Source organism: Sinohyriopsis cumingii, chromosome 1 (assembly GCF_028554795.1).
Source record: "Sinohyriopsis cumingii isolate HCF-2022 chromosome 1, ASM2855479v2, whole genome shotgun sequence".
Classification (NCBI taxonomy): domain Eukaryota; kingdom Metazoa; phylum Mollusca; class Bivalvia; order Unionida; family Unionidae; genus Sinohyriopsis; species Sinohyriopsis cumingii.
This window is the reverse complement of record NC_142961.1, coordinates 113568852-113593920: the sequence shown is the minus strand read 5'-3', so window position 1 is coordinate 113593920 and position 25069 is coordinate 113568852. Positions and strand designations below refer to the sequence as shown.

Here is a 25069-nt window from a genome sequence, read left to right as displayed (position 1 = left end):
TTTAGGTTTATTTTTAAAACCCTGTTCTTGGTATAATCTTCAGACTAAATTTTTTATGCATCTCTGTTAGTACCACACCCTTACCACAAAAAATGCCACTGTGACCTACATTTTTTTCTTGCATTTTACTGCTTAGGTTAAGTTTTGCACTTGGCTCATGACCATATTGGATTGTAGAACCCTGTTACACCTAGATTCAGTAAAGCTGGTGAGAAGATATATCTTGATGAGTACTAAATGGTAACCTTTATTCATGTTTCTCTGACTTTTTTCAGTTATGAGTTTAATTTTTTATTCTTCAATCTCTTTTTACACTAGAATCATTAAAATGGGTATGTGTAAGCATCTCTTTAGGTTTAGCTCAAAATCAAATAAGTTTTGTCTTGTCACCCTGTATTCATATTGTTTTATTAATCTTCATGAAATTTGGTGGAGGGATTTATCTTGATGAGTAACAAGTACATCCTTATCACAGAAGTTGGTCACTGTGACCTTTATTTCATTGCTTCACTGCCTTGTTTTTAGTCCCAAGCAATGTTTATGTCAGAATTATCAAACTAGGTGATTGTATGCACCCGTTTTAGAAACATGCCCTTATACAACAAATGAAGATCATTGTTACCTAATTTAACATTTTACTTGTTTATGTTTTTTAAAACTTGCCTCATATCCACATTGAATTTTTGTATCTACTATATAATGCTTCTATACCTGGAATCACTGAACATGGTGAGAGATTGCATTCTTGATAAATACTACACCCACTTTCTAAAAGTTGGTCACTGTGATCCTGTGATCCATATTTCACCGACTTTGGTTAATTTTGACATTTTTACTGTTATGTTATGCTCATTAAACTAGGTGATTTTATACATCTCTCTTAGTACCACAGAGTTTGGCAAGCACTGTGCATCTTAAACAAAATCATGAAACTTTGAGATGTATCTTTATAAGTATTGCTCTGTCATTTCAATAATAGTTCTATTTCAACCATGTTTTATACTTCAAAGACTTGGGTTTAATTTTGTTCTTGACATTCATTTCATTGTTGTTGTTGCGATTGTGAAATTGATAATGATGTGCATCTCTGTTACCACCAAAGTATTACCACGTAAGAGGCTCATTGTGACCCATAATTTATTTTCTACTGGTTTTGGTTAAGTTTTCAGCATTTAGCTCCTGACCATGTGAGTGATATACATACTATTCTCTTCTTAATCTTGAATCATTGTTAGTGGATGCATCTTGATAAATGTTATTGCCAAAAGAAGTCTCTTTGACTTATATCTCAAGTTTAGTGTGTGTGTGTGTGCATGTGTGATTTGGATTTTTAACGTAGCTTTAACAATTTTTCAGTCATATGGCTGCGATGTCTGCAGTGTGGCAGTTTTTAGTGATGTCTTGCACTGGGGCATCATGCCGCAGACATGTAGCATGATGTCCCACCCAGTTACATTATCCTGACACCAGGTCAACCAGTCCAAACGCTAACCTCTTAATGCTGAGCACCAAGTGAGGCAGCTGTTAGTACCATTTTTGTAAGTCTTTGGTATGACTCAGCTGGGGATCGAACCCACAACCTCCCACATCCAAGGCAGACACTCTAACCACTAGGCCACCGGAGTAGTCTCAAGTTCAGTGACTTTGTCCAAATTTGTGTTAAAAGTTCATTTCTTGGGTGCTATTTATGTTCCAGTCATGAAACTTGATAATTAGATAAATCTTTGTTTTACATTGCCCTTAAAACCAAATGTCCCTGTGACCTGTATTTTATTATTTACTAAGTTAAGTATTTGTGTTTTTGGTCACATTGATTCATCCATACTACTTCTAATGCCTTTTATGACCATTGCAGTTGGAAGTAGGAATAAATGTATTTATTCAATGGTAAACATTCCATATCAATGATTATACATTGCATATTGTAATATTTTACCCTCTCAGGTTAACTGTGTATTGTACATGTGCCTGATAAAGGAATTAGGTTTGTGGACTGCTTGCTGTATGCTTTTTAAGTGAGACCTCACCTGTGGTTAATTAAGGTAATTCTTGATACATGAACTATGTACTGCTGGCTGTCACTCCAAAGGTACTCAAACCATGTGGCTTTCACTCATTAATATATGGTTTCTATTGATGGACAATGACAGTAGCTTTTACAGATTTTAAGAATAATAGTTTAAAAAAATGAATAAAAATATCATTATTATGTTTTATTTTGTTATGATAGCAAAGAATGTTTATTTTTATTCTATTACATCTTTTATGCCCTGTCACTTTAGGTAGATAGGTAGGTATATGTGTGGGTAGGTAGGTACTTATGTTAGCACAATACAGGCGCCATATAGTGCCAATTAAAAGTTAAAATTAAAAATTTTGAAATGATTAAAAGTTCATATAAAAGATAAAAGATTGCAAAAGATCCTGTTGGGAAATGGGCCAAGATCACTTTAGTATGAAATAATTTTCCAGATGATAATATTTGCAATGGCTACTGGAGACTAGTTGAAAGTGAGCTTTTTATGGTGGAATACACTCTGGTGTAATACTTGATATTACACTCCACTGCACTGATGCAGCTTCTTTGTCTGAGAATGTTTCCTTATCACAAAGTACATATACCATCTGCTCTGTATAAGTACTTGAATCACTATTACACTTCATTACACTGCTGCAGTTTTTTTAGTTTAAAAAAATTAGTTCTGAATACTCATTGATCTGTTGGTATACTAGAATGAACATGCTATTATGTTTGTACCCTGTACAATACTGTATGTATTACATCTATGTACACTGCAGTAACATGATAGTTTTAAAATGTATCTGTAGTCTGTATATGCACTGGAATAGTCATAACTTGATTGGCATGTATACTGTAAAAAAAACCATTCTGATATAATGCACAAAATTGTACATTTATTTTACTACACTTATGTTTCCATAAAATTATTTTAAAAGCATGAAATTCATAGCAAAGGTACATGCTCTTAAAATTGCATTATTCTGTTCAGACATTTACACTCTTGTTCACTACTGGTACACTGTGCAATTCTTCTTGACTTATCATCAAAAAACAGTTTTAACATCTCTCAAACATGATACATGTCATCTTAGATGTGTACTAGCATGATTAATACATGTTTGATCAAAGAAATAACCATTATGTGGCACTGACATCATGTTAATTAATATTCTTTAGCTGACATCATGTTAATTTAAATTCCCTAGCCTGACAGTAGAGGAGCACCTTTGGTTCTATGCCAGACTGAAAGGATCTTCATCCCAAGTGGTGAAGAAAGAAATGGAGCAGATGATCAAGGATGTAGGACTACCACACAAACGAAAGGAGCTGTCTCAGAATCTGTCAGGTACACAATTGTTTTTAAACTTGGCAAAACATGAATTGTATTTCAGTAGTGTTCATGGGTTTGAGAGAAGCAATCATCATGAGACATAGGGTATACACTAACTTCTCATTTGACAGATGGGATGTGTTCCTTGAAAGTCATTTGTGAAGCAAAAGTTCATTAAATGAAAATAAATTTCCCATTAATTTAAAGGCAACAATTAGAGGTAAGTGTCTGAAGATAATACATTTATTAATGGTAGTAAAGGAAGGTAAAAATACATAGCAACCATATTTGTGATTATTTTATTATATATTAAGTGTGAAAACTTAAGACTTGTTGGAAAAATAATTTTTTATCTCAATCCTATATTTTCACATGCAAAAATTATATTCTTATATTTTCACATTGAAAAGATAAGATTTCCTATGATGCCATGCAACACATGATTGTTTGTGCCTACAAAACTGAACCTGCAGCAATAAAAGCAAGTACTTTGTGAGCTAGAATAAATAAATGGAAACTGCCTTACATTAAAGACATGGAAATTAATCATTAATAGAAATCTGACCAGATGCCATTCACATCTCTCTGAAGTTATTTCCCCTTCCTTGCTTGACAACAATGATAAACCCACTGTGATACATTGCTGAATCAGACTTGCATTATTTTCAGATAGGGTCAAATAGTATACAAAATGACAAAAATATAATTTATTATGACAGATTAAGTCAATCCAATCCTACCACGTCCTTAAGTCATGTATATTTATATGATTTGTCGCTTGTTAAAATACCACATTTTTGGTACGACATGATGAAATATATCTGACATTTAAGTTGGAAAAAAAATATCCTCTATATAATGAACAATAATTTGAAATGAACAGAATTAATTAAAACAAACATGCAGTATAAAGGTTAAAAAAAAGAACAAATTTTGAAGGCACTCACCTTTATTTTGTTGGTACTGTTATTATTGGTACACACGCATGAAGGTGCAAGATGGAAGCTGCATGCTGTATCCATTAAATGTTTGCCTTTTTCATGCCTTTTTTGCGATGTTAAGCTTTGTGTCAAGGTTTAGACTGTTTAGACTTCTTGCCTGTAATATTAGCAGGTGTTGTTGACAAGCGCTTGGAACTCATGATGGAGTACAAGATATTATGAGATAAAACTCACAAAAATAGCTAATGCTTCAAGTAGAGTACACAACAAAAAATACAGTATAAAGATAGTGGCTGGACATGCAGGGGATGGTAGGCAGGGCTGGCAATTTATGCATATCGGGCTTGGTATTCGTAACAAAAATTCATTATACATGATGAAAAAGGGGTAACAGTTTTTCAAATGCTTTAATTGAACATTTGTAAAATGAGGAGTCAGTCATTGTACTTGTATTTCAGTAGTCTTCATGGGTTTCAAAGTAGCAATCATCATTAGACAAAGTTATTTTTTAGGCAGACATAAGGGTATACAAAATCTTGTATTTCAGTAGCGTTCATGAGTTTCAAACTAGCAGTCATCAATTGCCTATGAAGGTAGAGCAAGTGGATCAGATTTTGCATTGCCGGCAGCAGCAGTATGGTGTTAGATTGTCAGTGAATGTTTTAGTGGGTTATATTTCTTATATATCATCTGTTGTGTTCAACAGAAACTTAAATATTATATAACTAGATACCTAAAGTTTTTCACTTGTTTATGCAAAGATTTCTGTCTTACATGTTCCCAGATATGCTAGAATTTTTGTCTTAAATGTATCTTATAATTACCTTAATAAATTATAAAATAAACAACACCAACACGTAGAATGTGTGACCGGTTTCACTTTAATGCTTCATCGGACTGAATTCAAACTGAATTCAATATCATTGCTTACGTCATTAAATATGTTGTTTCTAAGTGATCAATGAAATAAACAATATGACATAAACAAGATGACATCATAGCTTACATTTTTAATGTAATTGTCTTATACTTTAACGAATAATTTACATGGAGATGTGCATATACAGCAGAGATTAATGATATCTTAATACATAAAAATATATAAAACTGGATCTTAAAGATACATATATCTCTACTGATAACTATATATATAAAATTTATTAATAAATAGAGATAAACAGTTTTAGTAATGTTTATAGTATGTATAATGCACACTATTTAGAGGTATAGAAAATAAATACATAGATAAGAGAAAGAAAAAAATATTAATAAAATAAAAAAAAATTAAAAAAAATTATAAAGATAAATATATAGAATATATATACTAATATAATCTTTACAACTGTTAATTAGGTTATCAAAACTCAATTTATATAATAAAAAATATGGTGTGCATAACGCTTACTATCAAGTATTTTATAAATAATTAATCATATTGAAAATTAATTTACAAATTCACTTTAATTTTTAAAGAATTAGTAAACTTATTTTTATGTTATTAGATTATACTTTTACCAATTAAGATTTTCTGCAAAGTAAACTAATGTGAAATATTCATATCTAATTGTAAACAGGGGACATAATTCAGATAAAAATAATAAAAAAATATATATATAAAAAAATAATTAATAAATGTCATATAGTGTTTTTGAATTTAGACCTTTTGGATATACCGTATTAAGATGGTGAATCCAATAGGTTTCCTTTATAATTACCTTGATATACTCAGATTTCTATCTCACATGTACCCTGATATATTCAAATTTCTGTCTCATATACTCCCATATACTAGGATTTCTGTTTCACATGTACCCTGATATGCTAAGATTCCTGTCTTACAGATACCCTGAGATTCCAAGGTTTCTGTCTCATATGTATCCTGATATGCTAGGATTTATGTCTTACATATACCCTGAGATTCCAAGGTTTCTGTCTCACATGTATCCTGATATGCTAGGATTTATGTCTTACATATACCCTGAGATTCCAAGGTTTGTGTCTGACATGTACTCTGATATGCTAAGATTCCTGTCTTACATATACCCTGAGATTCCAAGGTTTCTGTCTCATATGTGTCCTGATGTCTAATGGGTACCTTGATAAACTTGGATTTGTGTATCACATGGACTGATATGCTAGGATTTCTGTCTCATATGTACCATGATATGCTAAGATTTCCATCTCACATGTATACAGAAACCTGCATCATTCATTGCTGAGGTACCATGTTGAACTGATTGTTGAGTTTCATTGAGTTTTCATCTTTCAATTAATTCAGTTTGTCAGTCTTTTATTTTTTCCATTGTAAATAAAAAGAGAAAAAGTTGTTTGCCCCCCCCCCATCTCCATTTTATATCCATCAAAAAATAAAATAAAAACTTTAAACCTCTGGAAGAGGCCAAATGTCTCTGATGGGAATACATTAGTATATTGAAAAGAAAATAAAAGCTGGCCAAACTGTAAAAAATTATGACTGTGAACATTTAATTTCAGGTGGCATGAAAAGAAAGTTATCAGTTGCCATAGCATTTGTGGGTGGCTCCCGTACAGTGATCCTGGATGAACCAACAGCCGGAGTAGACCCTTATGCACGCAGGAACATATGGGAGTTACTTCTCAAATTCAAGAAAGGTAAAGAAACCATTGTTGAAACAAGTAGGAATAACATTATCCATCTCATTTAATGGATGTGAAATTGTGTGAGAAAAGGGCAAAAGAAAAATTTGTATGGCTACAGGATTCATCATGGTGTTATGTCATGTTGTAATTTACATGTACTAGCTTCATTATTTATGTAGAACTTATTTTGTGTAAAGATAATTCAGACTGATATTCCATCAAGACTTGTTAACTACTTTTGAATGCCTGTCCTGGATATCATAACATTCTAAGACTATAAGATTAAAATTCCATATATAGCCAATAATATGTTACTTTTAAAAATTAATGCTCCCTGTGATTACTTGCCACAAAACAGTTTAACACTCTACATTTCAAAGTAATGTCCCCTGTGATTGGTTGTCACAAACACAGCCTCACCCTAGTCTTACATGCTACATTTCAGAAGCAATGTCCTCAATGTCCTCAATGATAGGTTGTAAAAAAAACTTAAGTTCAGATTAAACATTTTGAGGTAATGTTCCCAGTGATTAGTTGTCACCAAAACCGAGTCTCACACTCTACATTCCAGAAGTCATATCCCCTGTGATTGTGTGTCACAAAAAGTCAGTCTCACACTCCACATTTCATAAATAATGTCTCCTGTTATTGGTTGTTACAAAAAGTCATCAGCCTTACACTGTACATTTCAGAAGTGATGTCCTCAGTGATCGGTTGTCAAAAAACCTTAATCTCACACTCAGCGTTTTGAAGTAATTTTCCCTGTGATTCTTTGTGACTAAAACTCAAAATTTCAGAAGTAATGTCTCCTGTGATTGGCTATCACAAGAACTGACTCTCACACTCTTCGATTTGAAATGATATCCCTTCTTATTGGTTGTCACAAAAACTTATCTATGCCATTGCTTTGTGTAACAAGATAACCAGGTGGGATATTTTGGATTGACAACAGAACACGTTTTGACGACACAGATATATATGGTTTAATGTGGTGATTTATATGAGCAGTAGATTATGAAGATGTGTGCGTATTTATAATCCAAATATTGGATTTATTTAACATAAAATGCACAGTTCAAAGATGGAAACACAGACAACACTGGACACCCCGGATATTCCTACCCTCAGACAGCTGAAAATATACCTGATACAGTGTACTAAACTTGATACAGACATAATAACGTAAGGACGTCATACACGGTAAGTTATAAAGATTATATTATTATGGCAATTACAAAATGGCAGGTTCAATAGTAAACCTAACCCTGCTTGATAAGACTATGGTAAACAATTCTTTAAAAAAAATGTAGCTTTACATTACCAGTATAAATCCTGTACTACGTTGCAACAAGAATAAAAAGATGCACACATTATGCTGTATAAAGAAAACTATATAACAAACATGCAAAGGTAAATATGGTAATACACTAGTTATCACTTAAGACCGAAAAATTACCTACCCCTACAGCTAGAGTTGTGCAACTCCTTTAAGCAGGCCGCTTGCTGACAAAACCATTAGTATTGTAAAGACCCTTTACATGCAGTAAAGTATTTATACATTTAGACTTTTTGTTTTGCCTTATCGAAAGCACCTTGCATGTGTGGCATAGGACGAATCGTACTCACGATTTCGAAATACAATAGACCATATACATAATCACCCTTGGGTATCGTTGTACAGCGAAAAAACAAAAACCCGAGTACATGTATTTAATGAATAACATTTACACTATTCTGTGACAATACCTCCCCCCTAAAAAAAAAGTGGTATCACTTTTAGAACAATCACGGAATGTGAACAATGAATCATTATTAAAACTTCCAATTTGCAGACCGAACGAAATGATCTGCTAATTACACCCTACTTAAAAAATCAGCTCCCACATTTTCTGACCCTTGAATTGCCTCGATTTGGAAACTGTATGGTTGCAAAGACAATGCCCAATGCATCAATCTTGCATTGGTGACCTTTGCTTTATTCAAGTATAAAAGCGGCTGATGGTCTGTTTGCAAGGTAAACTCCCTCCCAAAAAGATACGTATGGAATTTTCCTATTCCCCATACTAAACCTAGGCACTCCTTTTCAATCACGGAGTACTTTTTCTCTCTAGGGAGCAATTTCCTACTTGCATAAGCGATGGGCAATTTCATCCCCCCTTGCTCCTGTAACAAAACAGCCCCAAGACCCGTATCGGACGCATCAGTCCTCAGTACAAAAGGTTTATCTATTTCCGGCAACTTTAAAATTGGTGCACTTACCAGTTTGTGTTTTAGAGCGTTAAACGCTTTTTCCTGGCATACACCCCATGCAACTTTATTCGGTTGCCCCTTCCTAGTCAAATCCGTTAATGGTCTGGCAATAGCCGAAAAGTTGGGGACGAATTTCCTGTAAAACCCAATTAAACCTAGGAAAGATCTTACTTGTGTTTTTTGTCTCTGGTCTAGGGGCATCCCTGATTGCTCCTATTTTATGTGGATGAGGTTGCAACCGGCCTAGTCCACTTACCAGATGTCCCAAACATTCCAGACTGGAATACCCTATACTACACTTAGTAGGCCTAACTGAAAGATTTGCAATGTGAAGTCTATCGAACAGATCCCGTAATACCTTAACATGTTCATCCCATGTATGCGTGTAAACAAAGATGTCATCTACAAAGCTGTCGACATTTTCCGTTCCGTTTAACAGTTTGCACATGAGACGAACGCACGATGCACCGGCATTGACTAAACCGAAAGGCATAACTTTAAATTGAAAAAGTCCTTTGGGAGTTGCGAATGCCGTTAACTCGCGGGCATTATCGGCGATGGGTATCTGCCAATATCCCTTGCTTAGATCTAATTTGGAAATGTATTTATGACCTGCCAATTTTGAAAATACACTTTCCATATCTGGCATTGGTTCTGCGTCAAATACTGTGATCTTGTTTAATTGCCGTAAGTCGATGCAAAACCGGTTGGTCCCGTCTTTCTTTCTTACTAACATCACGGGGGACGAGTATGGGGAATTTGAAGGTTCGATCACTCCCTGGTCTAACATTTTCATCACTTCTTCGCTGATTGTCTCCCGTGCATTAAAGGGTATCGGATATCCTTTAATCCTGATAGGCTCAGTGGTATTCAATTTGATCTCGTGTCGAATTAGACCCGTATGGCCTGGTCTGTCCATGAATACATCTGGGTATTTGGACAAAACCTCCATAATCTGTGTACATTGACCCTCCGATAAATCAGGGCATACATTTATCTAGTCAATACTTTCTTTACCAACGTCCATGGGGTATTCAAGGGGCATTTCTGTGTTGTAGACGAATTCCACTTCGTCACCAGACCTATCCTCTATCACCGCTACGCATACTACATTCAAAATCCCTTTATCAATCGTTTGTCCAGGTCTCGCTACGTAGAGTTTAAGCATATTGGCATGAAATGTCTTGGACTTCCCCTCCACATCAATGATATAATCCATTTCGCCTTTCACCTGTCTGACTTCATATGGCCCTTTCCATTGGACTAGCAGCTTGTTGTTATTCGTTGGGAGAAGCACCAACACTTGATCGCCTACGTCAAACTTTTTACTCCGAGTTCCTCGGTTGTAGTACTTGGCGTACCTACAACTAGATTTCAAGAGTTCGTCTTGCGCCATTCGACAAGTACTTTCTAATCTTTCGCACAAATCAACTACGTAATGGTATGTGGTCTTAACTTCTTCGTCCGCGACCTCGTCTGACCACAGTTTGCGAAGTATACGCATAGGACCATGAACTGTCCTACCGTACAATAGTTCAAATGGGGAGAAACCCAAGCTTTCCTGAGGAACCTCACAATATGCGAACAGAAGGGCGTTCAGATATCTATCCCAATCCTTCGGTCTTTCCGCACACATCCTCCGCAACATTTGTCTCAATGTCCCGTTGAATTTCTCGACCAATCCATTGCACATAGGATGGTAAGGAGTTGTGCGTAACTGTTTAAGGGAAAACAACCTACTAATTTCTGCCATGAGATCTGAGGTGAATTGCGCTCTACAATCCTTAAGAACCTCTTCGGGCACTCCGACCCTGCTGAACATGTCTAAGAGCGCTTCGGCTACACGTTCGGTTTCAATTCATGGCAAAGCTATGGCTTCAGGATATCTGGTAGCGTAATCTATCAGTGTCAAGATGTATCGGTTTTACCGATCTATATGTGGAAAGATTGGTCCTACAATGTCGATGGCTACTCTTTTGAACGGAGTATCTATTAAGGGCATCTGACCTAACGGTACTCTAGTTACCCTGCCCTTAGAGATCGTCTTCTGGCAAACATCGCACGAGCGACAGAACCACGCTACATCGCTATTGACGCCAGGCCAATAAAATTCTCTTAATACCCTATCCGTTGTTTTCTTTACGCCTAAATGACCTGCCATACTCGACTCGTGCGCGACCTTTAGTACATGTGACTTGAATTTCTGGGGAACCACTAGTTGCAAGAACTTCTTATCCGATGTAGAGTATTCCCGGTACATTAAACCCTTTCTAGTAAGGAATTTAGAGGAACCCCCGTTCTTACATTTTCTCACGGTACCTGTTAATGCTTTCTCAGAGGTTGCACGTAAATACGCGTCATGTTTTTGCTCATTTTGAAATTCTTCGCGGGATATATCAGTAATGGCTTCCGGTACTTTTAACTTACGCAAAGGTTTATTTTCCTCCTTTACCTGAGCCCTAGTTTGCACTGATTGGATGATAGGGAATCGGAAATCTGCTATGGTTGGGAGTCTAGAACCCGGTACATTGCCAATCGTAAGTTCATAGATCGGGTTGTCTATGCATAAAGCTTCCACAGTCCCGGTCAAAAAAGGTGTTTCTATCATTATCCTTGCAACTGGAACGTGGTCGATTGTCTGGTCAAGCAACATGCAAGGTGATTTAAACCCAAGCAATTGATCATTGCAGACTAGGCTCCGTTTCACGACTACAGTAGTGCATCCCGTGTCTCATAGAACGGTGACTTCTTGACCGTTGACAGTGCCGTTTGCGGTCCATGCCTCTGGAAAAATACACGTGCCGATTGATTGGATCACATCGCGACTGGTCTCTGAACGCACCACCGGTTCACGCACCGCTTCCCGCTTAACTTGCTGGGAAACATTGAGTTTTCCATTTACCGATCTTCTGCCTCTAATGGCTACCGCGACTTTCTGGACTGGTCCCTTCCGCTTAGGACAATAGTGGGAGATATGACCCACTTCCTTGCAAATGAAACATTGCGTGTCACTCCGCTTCCCCTGGTTACTCCTACCAGATTTATCAGGTTCCCTGGGTTTTCCGTCTTTGACCTGATTCCCACCTTTGACATCTCGCGTGATGACATTCTGTGAACCTCCCCGAGCTTCGGCGAAGAAATCCGCCTGTGTGGCCATTTCATGTATATTTGTGAAGGACCTTTCCTTCAAGAATAAATATAACTCCCTGCCACAAGTTGTTAACAATTGGTCACGAAGCAAAAAATCGATAAGACCCTCAAATGTCTTGACGACTTTTCCACATTCCACCCATCGATGCAAATAATTGCAAGTCCTATTGACGAACTGGGTGAATGTTTCGCCTCTCTCTGGTTTGCTATACGTAAAAACTTCTTGCGAAACCCTTGTTTGGTTAGTTCATATTTCTTGAGAAGTGCCTCTTTCAACACGAGGTAATTGAGCGAATCGGCCGTGGATAAACGCGAATACACGTCTAACGCTTTACCTTTCAATAACGCGCTAAGATGGAGCGGCCAATCATCTTTCTTCCATTTTTGTACCGTAGCATACCTCTCAAACCTATTTAGATAACTATCTATATTATCTTTATCGTCTTCAAATGGGGGCAATTTTGGTCCTCTCAGTTTAACATCATGTTCCCCCTCTTTTTTAGCTTGCAATAGCTCAGAATTTCTTAGATGTTCCCTCTGCCGAGTTCTATCTTCCCCTTCTAACTTCTCCCTCTCTGCTTCCCTTTCCCATTCTATCCTTTCCCTCTCAGCCTGTTTCTCTAGTTCAATCTTACCCTTCTCTAATTCTATCATTTCCTTCTTGGTTTCCCTTTTTTCCCTTTCTATTTGTTGTTCCCTTTCAAATTTTTCCCTTTCTATTTGTTGTTCCCTTTCAATTTTTTCCCTTTCTAATTCCCTCTCCTTTAATCTTTGGTCCCTCTCCCAGGCTTGTTCTTCACGAACAAAATTTCTAAGGGACTCCCCCTCATAACCAAACTGTTTCCCCAGTTCTACCAGTTCTTTCATAGAAGACATTTCAAAAGTTTGGTGGTGACCAACTTTAAAGTGCAGTTTTAAACAAAACACGTAATTACCACAGACCGATTTTCTTTCTCGAAATGCAACACAAATATTAAATAAATACAAAAATAAAGTAATATTAGGTATCTACCTAACCTCGGTGCTTTGTCAAGCTCGTCTGAAACACACAAAAATCATACAAATATAATAAAACAATTTCATTGCGCTGTTATACACTCAGACAACACCGGACACCCCGGATATTCCTACCCTCAGACAACACCGGACACCCCGGATATTCCTACCCTCAGACAGCTGAAAATATACCCGATACAGTGTACTAAACTTGATACAGACATAATAACGTAAGGACGTCATACATGGTAAGTTATAAAGATTATATTATTATGGCAATTACAAAATGGCAGGTTCAATAGTAAACCTAACCCTGCTCGATAAGACTATAGTAAACAATTCTTTAAAAAAATTGTAGCTTTACATTACCAATATAAATCCTGTACTACGTTGCAACAAGAATAAACAAAATGCACACATTATGCTGTATAAAGAAAACTATATAACAAACATGCAAAGGTAAATATGGTAATACACTAGTTATCACTTAAGACCGAAAAATTACCTACCCCTACAGCTGGAGTTGTGCGAATCCTTTAAGCAGGCCGCTTGCTGACAAAACCATTAGTTTTGTAAAGACCCTTTACATACAGTAAAGTATTTATACGTTTAGACTTTTTGTTTTGCCTTATCGAAAGCACCTTGCATGTGTGGCATAGGACGAATCGTACTCACGATTTCGAAATACAATAGACCATATACATAATCACCCTTGGGTATCATTGTACAGCGAATAAACGAAAACCCGAGTACATGTATTTAATGAATAACATTTAAACCATTCCGTGACACTTTGCTGTCTTTAATTACAGGGAAAAGTCAACAGGTTCATGTATGGGGTCTGTAAGACAAACAAGATATGTAAAGATAATCACTTAGTTAATATTAGTTGCATGGGTTATCTTTTGGACCGTAATGTGATATTTGTTAATGCTGGTCAGAAATAAGGTTGGTGACAGTAAGTGGTCAAACAGTTTAGCCAGGCTCATGAAGGAGGAACATAAAACTCCTAATGAAGATGCAAATACCATTAGTATTTTGATGCAGCCTCATTTGCCAGCAGTGTCATGTCTTGGTTATTTCAGGATTGCTGTTTTTAGAGAGAATCTGGCAATGCTTCCCATCAGGGTCCTCCTGTGCAGTGTTAGAACTGCAATTGCCCACCACAGCCAGATTATACCATTGCTGAACAGACTGCCAGGCAGTATTGACAGCCTACAAGTACCAGTCCTGGTCAACCTGTCACTGCATATATTCTATAATGATCAATCAATCAGTAGCTGATACTGGCCTATAACGCCAGACATTAGCCAGCACATGACTTCATCCGCTCCAGCTTCTTCAGTCTCATCCTGTACCCACTGCCATCAGGTCTTGGTATGGTGATCTGTTTTCCTGGCATATCACATCCCAGGTATAAGATTCATACAGTATCAGGCACCTAGTGGCACCACTTTAGACCATAATTCTCTCAGGTTCTTTACATGACAAGCTGTAGTTTTTGACAAGTCTCCTGCAGTTATTCAATACTGAACCTGTGAGGGCATTGAGGACCAGCACTGGACAATTCCATCACCAGTTCTGGGTATGCCTCAGCATATTAACAGCTACAGTTATTTCCCAGTTTTGGACATAGATACTTTAGACATCACTCAAAAGAAATGCCTAGAGATTACATTGTCCCGATATGGATGGACTCTCAGCTTTTTTCATCATACTTGACTACCTGCTTTGCCAGTTTAGTCATCACTACCAATGCATGCGTCTTCTTTGTCACCCATACTTTTAAACGATATGCTCACAAACTCCACAATTTTGACTTGATCAGACAGTCCACACATCCAGTGAAGAAGTCTTCTGTTTGACTTGACAGTCCACACATCCATGGAAGAAGTCTTCTGTTTGACTTGACAGTCCACACATCCAGTGAAGACATCTTCTGACTTCTGCCTATCTCCTTCTGCTCTGTCAGTTGCCTTTTACAGAATTGTCAGGACAAAAAAAATACCAGCCTTCCCTTCAAACAGTCACCACTGACTGTCCAAATCTTTGTTATCTTGCTCTGCTTTGAAAGCCAACTTGAAAGTGCCAGCATGAACATGCCATTCTCTTTGCAGTGATTACTCTCATCTAGCTTCAACCAGGCCTTTTGCAAAACACATATGCTAGTCTTCTAATTTGATGTTAACAAAAATATTGCAAGCCTGTGAATGGCAAAAGCTTAAATAGTAGACATGGACTGAAAATCCTTTCTTGACACACATCAAATGGTTCATAACTACTAGCTCTGTGCTCAACATGTTCTTGCTGGCAATATTTCAGCAATCTGAGTGTAATCTAAACTCTTACATTGAGACCCCAGCCAGCAGACTCACCAGGGAGCCAGTCTCATACTTGGCATGTTTACTCATTTAATACCCATTTCCAGTGCCATAGCTGCTTCTCTTAACCTCCATTTTACAGAGAGAGATGCATTCATGTTCACATCTGCCTTCATTTTCCGTGGCCACACAGAGGAGGTCAGAAAACAAGCCTCCAAAGAGGCATACCTTGTACTGGCCAAGTGATCCAGAACCAGGTGCCATATCCCACGATGGATAAGAGAAGTAGGAAGGACCCCTCAAAAACACAACAATCTCTGCCTTCTTATTAGAAGTCTTCTCAACTCCACATTCAAGTCATTCATAAACCAGGCAGTCTCAGTATCATAGGAGACTTGCTATCCATCATCAGTCAAATCTCAGTTGAGATGGAAAGTCAAGCTGCTAAACTTTTGGCTTTCTGAACTTTGTCTTTCTGAACTGGAATGGTCTCCATGCATATGCCTTTTTTTTCTCCAGCCCCATCAGTTCCCAGGACCATGCAAAATGGAAAAGAATCCAAGTGCCAGTTGATTTTGAGTACTCCTCTCAGATGGGAAAAATCATGGATCAGTGATCTCCAGAATCTAGTGTTGGAAATTCTCAGGAAGATTCCGCCATCTTCTGACCTACTGAAACAATCACATATAAACTGGCCCAAGCAAGCTCTCAGAGAACATTTCTGCAAATAAGTGGTGGACAGAACTGTTTGTGCAAGAAAGTATGTCAGGGGAAATGAAAACTTTATTGAAATGGAGTGCGCAAAGAAACATCCATCCCTTATAAGCCTCAGTATCAGACAGAGCTAACCTCCTTCTATGGGTTTTGAAGAGATAATATCTCTGATTACATTCAAGGGCTACTGTTCCATGATTTCAGACATATTTTGCCATCACAGAGGATGACATCGGCCAGAACAAAGACCTCTCTATCCATGGCTCATTCCTTGAATTGGAACCTACCTTGGGTTCTGATATGGTTGAACAAGTCAGCATTGTTTTGAGCCTCACTGGCTAATGTTTCTTATAAGACCTGCTTCTTGGTCACTCAAGCTTAATGAGCAGAACCATTTAAATTCATCCGTTAGTTGGTCAACCAGTTTCTCTGCCTTTTTTCTTCTTCTTGTAATGGCCACTGAGGCTTATAATTATTGGAAATCATCTTTTTCCTTGAAACTGCACTCTTCATACTCTTTTTCCAGTAGACATTTTTAGGACCCTGCTAGGGCTTTGAAGAGGAACCTGAAGCACACTGAGCTAATCAGAAGAGGAAGATCTTGATTGTTCTTACAACCGAAGAAGGAAGGGATGATATTTCTGCTTGTGTTCTTTCATGCTAGATTCATTTGGTTGACAATTCATATAACAAGCAGCTAACCAAGACTTAATGAATTCCTTATGCGTGTTGGCTCAGCTGCTCTTGACTTGGAATGAAGGTCAAAGATGACATTCTCCAGCCATTATGTCAGAGACCCCTCATCCCAAAGAGTTCAGTTAGACCTGGTGGGACCAAAGACAGCAAAAATGTAGGCTACCTTCCCAAGTTACTCAGTAGTTTTGCAAAGACACAGGCTCCTTTACTTCTGCTGAATTTGCAGGAGCAAAAATCTTTTTATTTTTCAAGATGATGTCCATTCACTCAGCAGTGCCATGTTCATATATCTAACAAGACTTGAAGCTACTTTGTACACATTAGGAGAAAAGAGCCAAGGCCAACTCTTGGGTAAAGGGCTAGAAACTACCTGGACATCCAACCTATTCTCCCATCATGTTATGAATGGATAATGTGTTCATAGAAGAAGACCATTTTTAGGGTACAATATGTTCCTTCAATAATAGTTACCAGATAATAACATGGGATCACCTATCCAAGCCCTTTATTGCAGTTATATCAAAAATACATGTTTAATATCTATTTTAGTTGTGAAGGTTAGATTTGCAAGGTTGTTGATGTTCTCTAAACATGGTTTGATTTTGGTAAATAATACTTTTGACACTTATTTTTCTCTAAAATTTGCTTTCCTGTTAAAATTGTAATGGACCACTGGCCATAGCTTTATAGAAATCATTATACATGTATATATTCATTTGGAACTTGAGGCAATTCCATCCTTCAATCGGCCATTGAGGCAAGCATGGTTAAACATCTAGGTATTTTGTAATATATCAGGTACAAATTTAACTGGTTATAACTTACTGATTTTTTAAAAAAAATTTTGGGAATTATAATCCAAAATTTCTGTTTAACTGTGTGGTAACATTTTCAACATTTAAAATCTGATTTTTTATATAACAAAAACATTCAGGAAATGAGTCAGCAGTTTATCTGAACTCTGTCAATCTAATTTAAAATTTAAAATTATGATTTCATTTTTACAACAGACAGAACAATCATTCTCTCCACCCACCACATGGATGAAGCAGACATCCTTGGAGATAGAATTGCCATTATATCTCAAGGCAAGCTTGTCTGCTGTGGCTCAAGCCTCTTTTTGAAAAATCGCTATGGTAACGGGTACTACTTGACCTTGGTGAGGTCAGATGACATTGATGAAGATGAGATACTGAGGAAGGAAATGATGCCAAGTCGCCCAACATCTGCTGTCAGTGTGCGTACTATTGTGGATGTGCAGGTAAATGCTTTGAAAAGGAAAGGTTCCACAAGATCCATTTTAGTAGAACCAGATAATGGCAACAAAAATATTAGGACTCAGATACTCTCTGTCTTAAAAATAAACAAACAGTGTATCTTATTTATCTTGTTGTCATTAATATATTGCAGCTATTTTCTCATATGCCAAGGTTTTACACTTAATAGTTTCTACTAGTCTCCAAAAAGTCAATATATATTTACATCTTTATGACCATTCTTGCATTTATACCATGTTTAGCATGTGCCTTCCAACAAATTTTTGTCTTTGAAATATTTATCATGGTGGTGGTATTATTGTTGCTAAGATACCTTTTATTATTGAATTGTTTTCATTCATCATGATATTTATCCTCTTTTTATATGTGTGCATTGTTTCAAGAAATTACATGATGGTGAACAAGATATACTAAATTCATTGCCATACATTTTTAGGGTGTTTATAGATAACAAAGACCTTTTGAATTTATGTAGCTTTTATCTAAATTATTTTATTAAATGACTGAAAATATGTTCTAAATAAAGGCATAAGATTTTTAAATATTGATTTTGAACTATGTTGCTTTCTGTTGTGACAGCCTATGGTGAATGAGAATGAAGATGAAGGTTACGTTGAGAATAAATCTGATGAGAGTGATCCACCAACACCACCCACAGAGTCAGCTTCTGGTATGGTGCCAGGTATGGGGCTTCACACACAGACACAATCAAACACTCACCACCCACCACAATGCACACACACATCACCACCACAATCACCTGATCTAAAGCACCTGCCTTTATCAATCACTGCCATCTCACCTCTCTCCATTGGGTTTGAGTCTCAGGCATGACCAGGGTATGTATGTGAGAAAGCTTGCCATTAGTTGGTGGTTTTTACTGGGGTTTTCTGTTCTTCTTCCTCATTTAGTTATATTGGCATCCATGTATAGCCTATTGTGTACTGAAAAATGGCATTAAACCCACAACAACAACAACAACATTTTATTCACTTCTGAATGAACACATTTGTCTTTTAAAACACCCTTAACAACAGACTTGTGCAACTTCTTTAAGGGCATGGGTTTGATAGTAATTTTTAAATGTACCTGCAAGCCACATCTCATAGTGGATAAAAACAGGTAACAGGCTACCTTGCAAATCCAGTTATCCCAAGTCCCCGAAATAGACATTACAACTGTCTCGGCTTGGTTTAGCTACTAAAAGAACATCTGCTTACTTAAAAAGGAACTGAGACAATGGTAGTTTCCCCTTGAATAGGATTTGACCCCAAAACACCAGTGGTCATCAGTTACTACTTCCAACTGTACCATGACGCACATTTCTTACAAGTTCCACTTCATTTTATGCCTTTTGATGATTGGGTGAATTCTGGGAGTTGTATCACTTCAGAGAAGTGTACTTCGTCTGATTTCTGCCTTTTTATTGCTCCATGTTCATTTCCTTGTGAATATTTATCACCTCATTTGTGAACTTCATCAGCATTAACACCCAGACTTTGCTCATCGTCTTATACAACCAGTTTCATGAAATCAGTTGCTGCACACCTCATAGGAAACTCTCCTATCACCCAACTCTTTATATTTTTGAAGATTGACAGTCGCAAATGCCATCCTGTTTTCGATCCATTGATGTCAGGAGAAGACTTTACCCATCCATACATAATGCAACAAGGCTGTTGCAGTTTCTACTTCCAGGTTTTGCCCACTTCAGCCATTCTACCTGCTTGCAGCCACGTAACATTCCTACATCCACTGATCTCTTAATCACAAAAGACCACCTGCCATTCATACAATTACTGGTCTGATTGAGTGACAGACTTGTTTCATTGTGTTGAAAGGCCACTTAAAGACACGAAATGTCAGCAGATCTGTGTTTTTGCAGGAGCAGCTTCCATCAGCTGCCAGAAGACACAGCTGCCAACCTTTCACCCTCAAATTTCAGCTGTATACAGATATTGCATTGTCAGACTTCTTGTGCCTTTGGTTCAGAAGCCCTTCCGTGTTGTGCAACACCTGCTTTAAAATGATTCAGCAACAGAATCCACATTCAACTTTATTTCCATTGGTAGTTTTCATCCATCAGAATGAAGCCTAAGTGTTCAACAACTAATCATGCTTGGTATCAGTCTCTTGTATGCTTTGCTAACAAAGCAGCTTCATTATTACTTCAAATGCCATAGACGTGTCTGTTAATCTTCAGCTTGCATAAGGAACAGCTTTTCTTTCCATTTATGCTATCTTTGAACAAAAACCATCACAAAGACATTTTATTTTCACAACAGGCCACCAAAGTTGTGATCCTCACATAGGCCCGTGGATTCAGAGCCCCACCATTATTTCCTTAAACAGATTGGAGAAACTACAATGCCAGTCCCCCCCCCACAAACCTAAGTGTGTCAAATGGGGACCACCTCTTCCACCTGTCCCCCCCCCAAACCTAAGTGTGTCAAATGGGGGCCACCTCTTCTCACAACATGGACCCAGTGTATGTTGATCTTCAACAACAAAATATGGCAAGACAAGGACTGGTTGCATTCCATATTCTGTACTCATCAGCCCTCAGTAGAAATGATACAATACTTTCAATGGCCTTTTCTGACTACCTTATGGGCCACAACATTCAACACTTGTCAAAGAATGGAAGAGACACTGCCCTACCACCTTATGAGTATTATTAGTTGTTTCAGATGGCCTACTTACCACATTTAGTGCCCCTTCCCCTTTGTTAAAGTTTTTGTTTGCTACACATATTGCAGGAGACTTTTTCAACCAGACACTCAGCGTCAAGAATCAACTCTCTTCTTATGAGATGGGCAGTTGAGGGTTTTCACATAGTAAACTCATATGACTGTGATTTTAATCCAGACCTTTTCCCAGGTCCCAAAGCCAATGGCATGTTTCATCTGCTCATGGATCTCATCTTCTTCATTCACAGGCCACATACATAATAGAGATCCTGTGATTAGTTCTTAATGCTATTTGAGAAGGCATTGCTTCATTCAGCCTTGACCTCCAAGATAAATGCCTTTTTATCTTTCCATTTATAGATTTTCCTGGAATTCATAAGGTTTGCTTGCAGGGATACTGTCTACCAGTTCTGGTCACTCCCTTTCACAAGAATCATGGACAGAGTCATGTCACACTTCTAAACCTTAACCTCTGTGATACCAAACTACCTGGCTAACATTTTACCAGTTCATCAGATCAGTCAGGCCATTTGCCTGTTTCCTTCTCATAAAACTTGTCTTCTTGCTCAAGAAACACCAAATCCTTCTGTTCCAGTGGCAGCTGAACTTTATCATTTGCCTTCTATTTTTACGATCAAGTTGTGGGCTATATGAGGCCCTGTTTCACCAAACAGGAGAACTTTATGTGGTTGATGACAGTCATCCCATTGCAGAGGCAACAACCAGAAACCACAGTTAGCATGCATGTCAGCATCACAGGCTTAGGATTCACCTCATTCCCTCCTTCCTAGAAGTGAGTTGGACAGAGTCCCATTAGTTCATTCCATATTGGTTTCATTAGATGAAGGCCATCATGAATGTCTTTCACTCATGGATGTCGTCTGGAAAGGACATCTTCATTCTGTATGATATCTCAGCTATTGTCATTTACATGAAGAGGAAAGGAAGAACCATGATTACATACCTCTGCCTTCTGGCTTTGGATTTTCATAAGTGATATTATTGTTGCCAGATCCATCTTGAAATTTGACACATCACAGGCAGGCTTAATGTCTTAGAAGACTTGCTATTCCACCAGAATCAGCCATTTCAAATAAACCTTTCCATTTACACCTCAGTCTTCAGCAGAATCTCTGTCTGCCCTCTAACACATTAACCCCTTAAAAGCCTGTATAAAACTAATAAATAACTTGTTCGCTTTTCTATTCTTTGAGAGGAAACCCACCCCATGCTTTGACATCACAGATGGTATGACATGATCCAAAATAAAGACCTCTCTGACCTTTTGGCCTTCATTTCCTCCAGTCCAAAAGCTTTGTCCAAATAGAAGTGACCATGGGTTCTGACATAGCTAAATGATATCAGACTCTTTTAAAAATGCAAAAATGGCTTGTTCTCCAAAATTTTGAAAGAGGAAAGATATTGGGATAAGAATCGATGGAAGTGGCCTAGCTGCTTTGTAAGTTAAGTATTTACTGAGTTTTCAGTTCTAGGATACTGAATATTAATTAAGTATAATACTCTAGAACAGGATAAGATTCAATTTCATTTTCATTCAGCTTCAATGAATATGTTGTCCCAACTTTGCAGTTATTTTGATGTTGCTGGAGTTAGTGGCTGAAAGATGTGCCTTTTAAGGAAAACATCTTTTTTTTTAATTTTCAGTTTTGATCAGTTGAAATAGAGCCAAAAAAAGAAATCAGTTATTAAAGAGAGAGTACTGCTTATTTCAGGTTTTGGTGTCTCAAGGATCACAGCTTTTGTCCAGAAGTATGTGAACAATGCCAAGCTAACAGAGGATAATCCAACTGAGCTGACATACCAGCTGCCTGCAGTATCAGCTTACAATGGAGACTTTGAAAGACTCTTTTCTGAACTAGAATTCTGCCATAATGACCTCGGAATTTCCAGCTTTGGCATCTCTGACACAAGTCTTGAAGAGGTAAATTTAAAGAAAAGAAATTTCAGGCAGGAAATAAACATTGTTTACAGAAAACATAGCTTTGTTGAAGGTAAAAGACAGAAAACTTCGATGTCTTGGCTTCTAATTAATTAAACAGCAGAGATTAGCTTCTGAATTATCATCTTTTTGTGTAGATAAAGAGTTTAAATTGAAATTAATGTTATTTTCTACACCCAGTTAGAAAATAAAAATACAGAGGAGCCTTATAAATCTGAACTCTATTTATCTGGAAACCTCACTATGTGGACATATTTCAACTGGAATTGAATTCCTAAACATTAACTTACTCTGTTAATCTAGAAATCCACATTCCAGATCCAGATATAAAAATTGTGGTCCAGAGCTTCAAATTACTATAAAACTCCTTGCTGATCTGGAAGTAATCTGTAAAAAAAAATAGGAACATTTGAAGAATTGTATATGAAAAGAGTCAGACAGATAACACAGGTTCATCTATGCAGATTTGTAGCTTTGTTAATTTTATCAATCTCTGATTGGTCAAATTCTATTGGTACATTAAAGTTAGAAATTGATGATGTAATCATTTTGTGGAAAAACTTAAAGTAGCATGGTTGTATTGTAACCAGCAGTCATATAAACAATGTCTGTTTTTGCTGCTTGACAATAAAAAAGTTAGTAATTAAACACACTGGGATCAAATCATTCACACTTTAGACCTAACTTATGGTTGATTAAGTGTGTGTCATTAAGTCTCTTTGTTGTGTACCGATTGCATGTAACAATCAGTTTATTGATGGCTGTACAAATAAAGTTGATTGATTTAAGCTTTGGACTGTGTATGACTTCATTTTAGTATAAAATGCGATGTCAATTATTGGTTCATTAGCAGCCATAAGAGTTGTAAAAAAAAAAAGACTTATAAAAATGACTGCATGTTATTAGTTTACAATAATGCATTTAACTGTAATATATTAGTTTGTATTCATTGTACTTTTTATATGTATTGTAGTGACACCATCAAGCAAGCGTAGATGAGTAGAGATACTGGACAGCATAGAAAAGATCTGCTAGTAATTGTTTAAATGTATAGCTATGTACAAGTGTATTTATAATAAAATGAAATAAACACAAGTCAATATCAATAGATGTATTCATTAATTTATTTCAGCAATTATTGAATAAATGTGTACAGCTAGCAAATACATTTACATATATAAGATATGATGACATTGTAAAAATAAAACAAACATTATTCAGTTATTCAAAAATCTCATTACAGACATATTCACTGGAACAAAAGTGTCCAGATTAATGAGGCTGCACTGTATTTTGACTTTTTTAGAAAGTCACTTGTACTGAAAAGGTAGAATTGGAGTAAAAATTGTTGTCCCTATTTTAGGTGTTCTTAGCTGTCCCCATTTCAGGTGTTCTTAGCTGTCTCTATTTCTGGTGTTTTTTGTCCCTATTTCAGGTGTTCTTAGCTGTGACAGATGATAGTAGTCAGGATAATTCAACTGATGAAATGAATAGATCAAAGCTGGAACTTTTGACAGATGGTAAGTGTAGTTTTTGTTTTTTGTCCAGACAGCAAAATAATTCTGGCTTATTAGTTGATGATATCTGTCTGTTTCTGTCCCTCTGGTATTATTGTCAGGATATGATTTGTAATTTTCTCAGACAGTATTGCTTAGACGCTTTATCGCGAGTACTACACTTTTCAGTAAAAATGAGGTTACAGTCATCTTTATTTTATATAGCGATTTTGATTTTCACTAAAACCACATGATGTCTAATTCATCCTAAATGAAAATGGTATTGCTCGGACATACAATAAGGCTACTACAGCAGCCATCTTGAACATCTTGTTAGCCTTACTCTTAAACAAAAAGTCATATTGACAATGAGTTTACACCAGAAGACTTCTTATGATGTCTGGTTAATCCTAAATGAAAATGGAGCCATATTAAAATCCATTATGTGCTGCCACAGCAGCTGTCTTGAAAATCTTGTTGTTGCTTCTTTCTGAAAGAAAAGTCATATTGACATGGGGTTTTCAGCCCTCCTAAAAATATTATTATTGCTTCTTTCTGAAAGAAAAGTCATATTGACATGGGGTTTTCAGCCCTCTTGAAAATCTT

At 36.9% G+C, this 25069-nt stretch overlaps 1 protein-coding gene across 1 annotated transcript in view; it reads left to right on the top strand.

Annotated features, from left to right (window-relative positions):
• Window positions 1-25069, top strand: part of LOC149807651 (phospholipid-transporting ATPase ABCA1-like) — a 185069-nt gene that overhangs the window by 66908 nt on the left and 93092 nt on the right. Inside the window, exons 21-26 of the mRNA XM_089969144.1 lie at window positions 3229-3368; window positions 6788-6925; window positions 18051-18301; window positions 18897-18999; window positions 22741-22949; window positions 24403-24487. Of these exons, the coding sequence (XP_089825270.1) occupies window positions 3229-3368; window positions 6788-6925; window positions 18051-18301; window positions 18897-18999; window positions 22741-22949; window positions 24403-24487 (926 nt within the window). The remainder of the gene's footprint in view (window positions 1-3228; window positions 3369-6787; window positions 6926-18050; window positions 18302-18896; window positions 19000-22740; window positions 22950-24402; window positions 24488-25069) is intronic.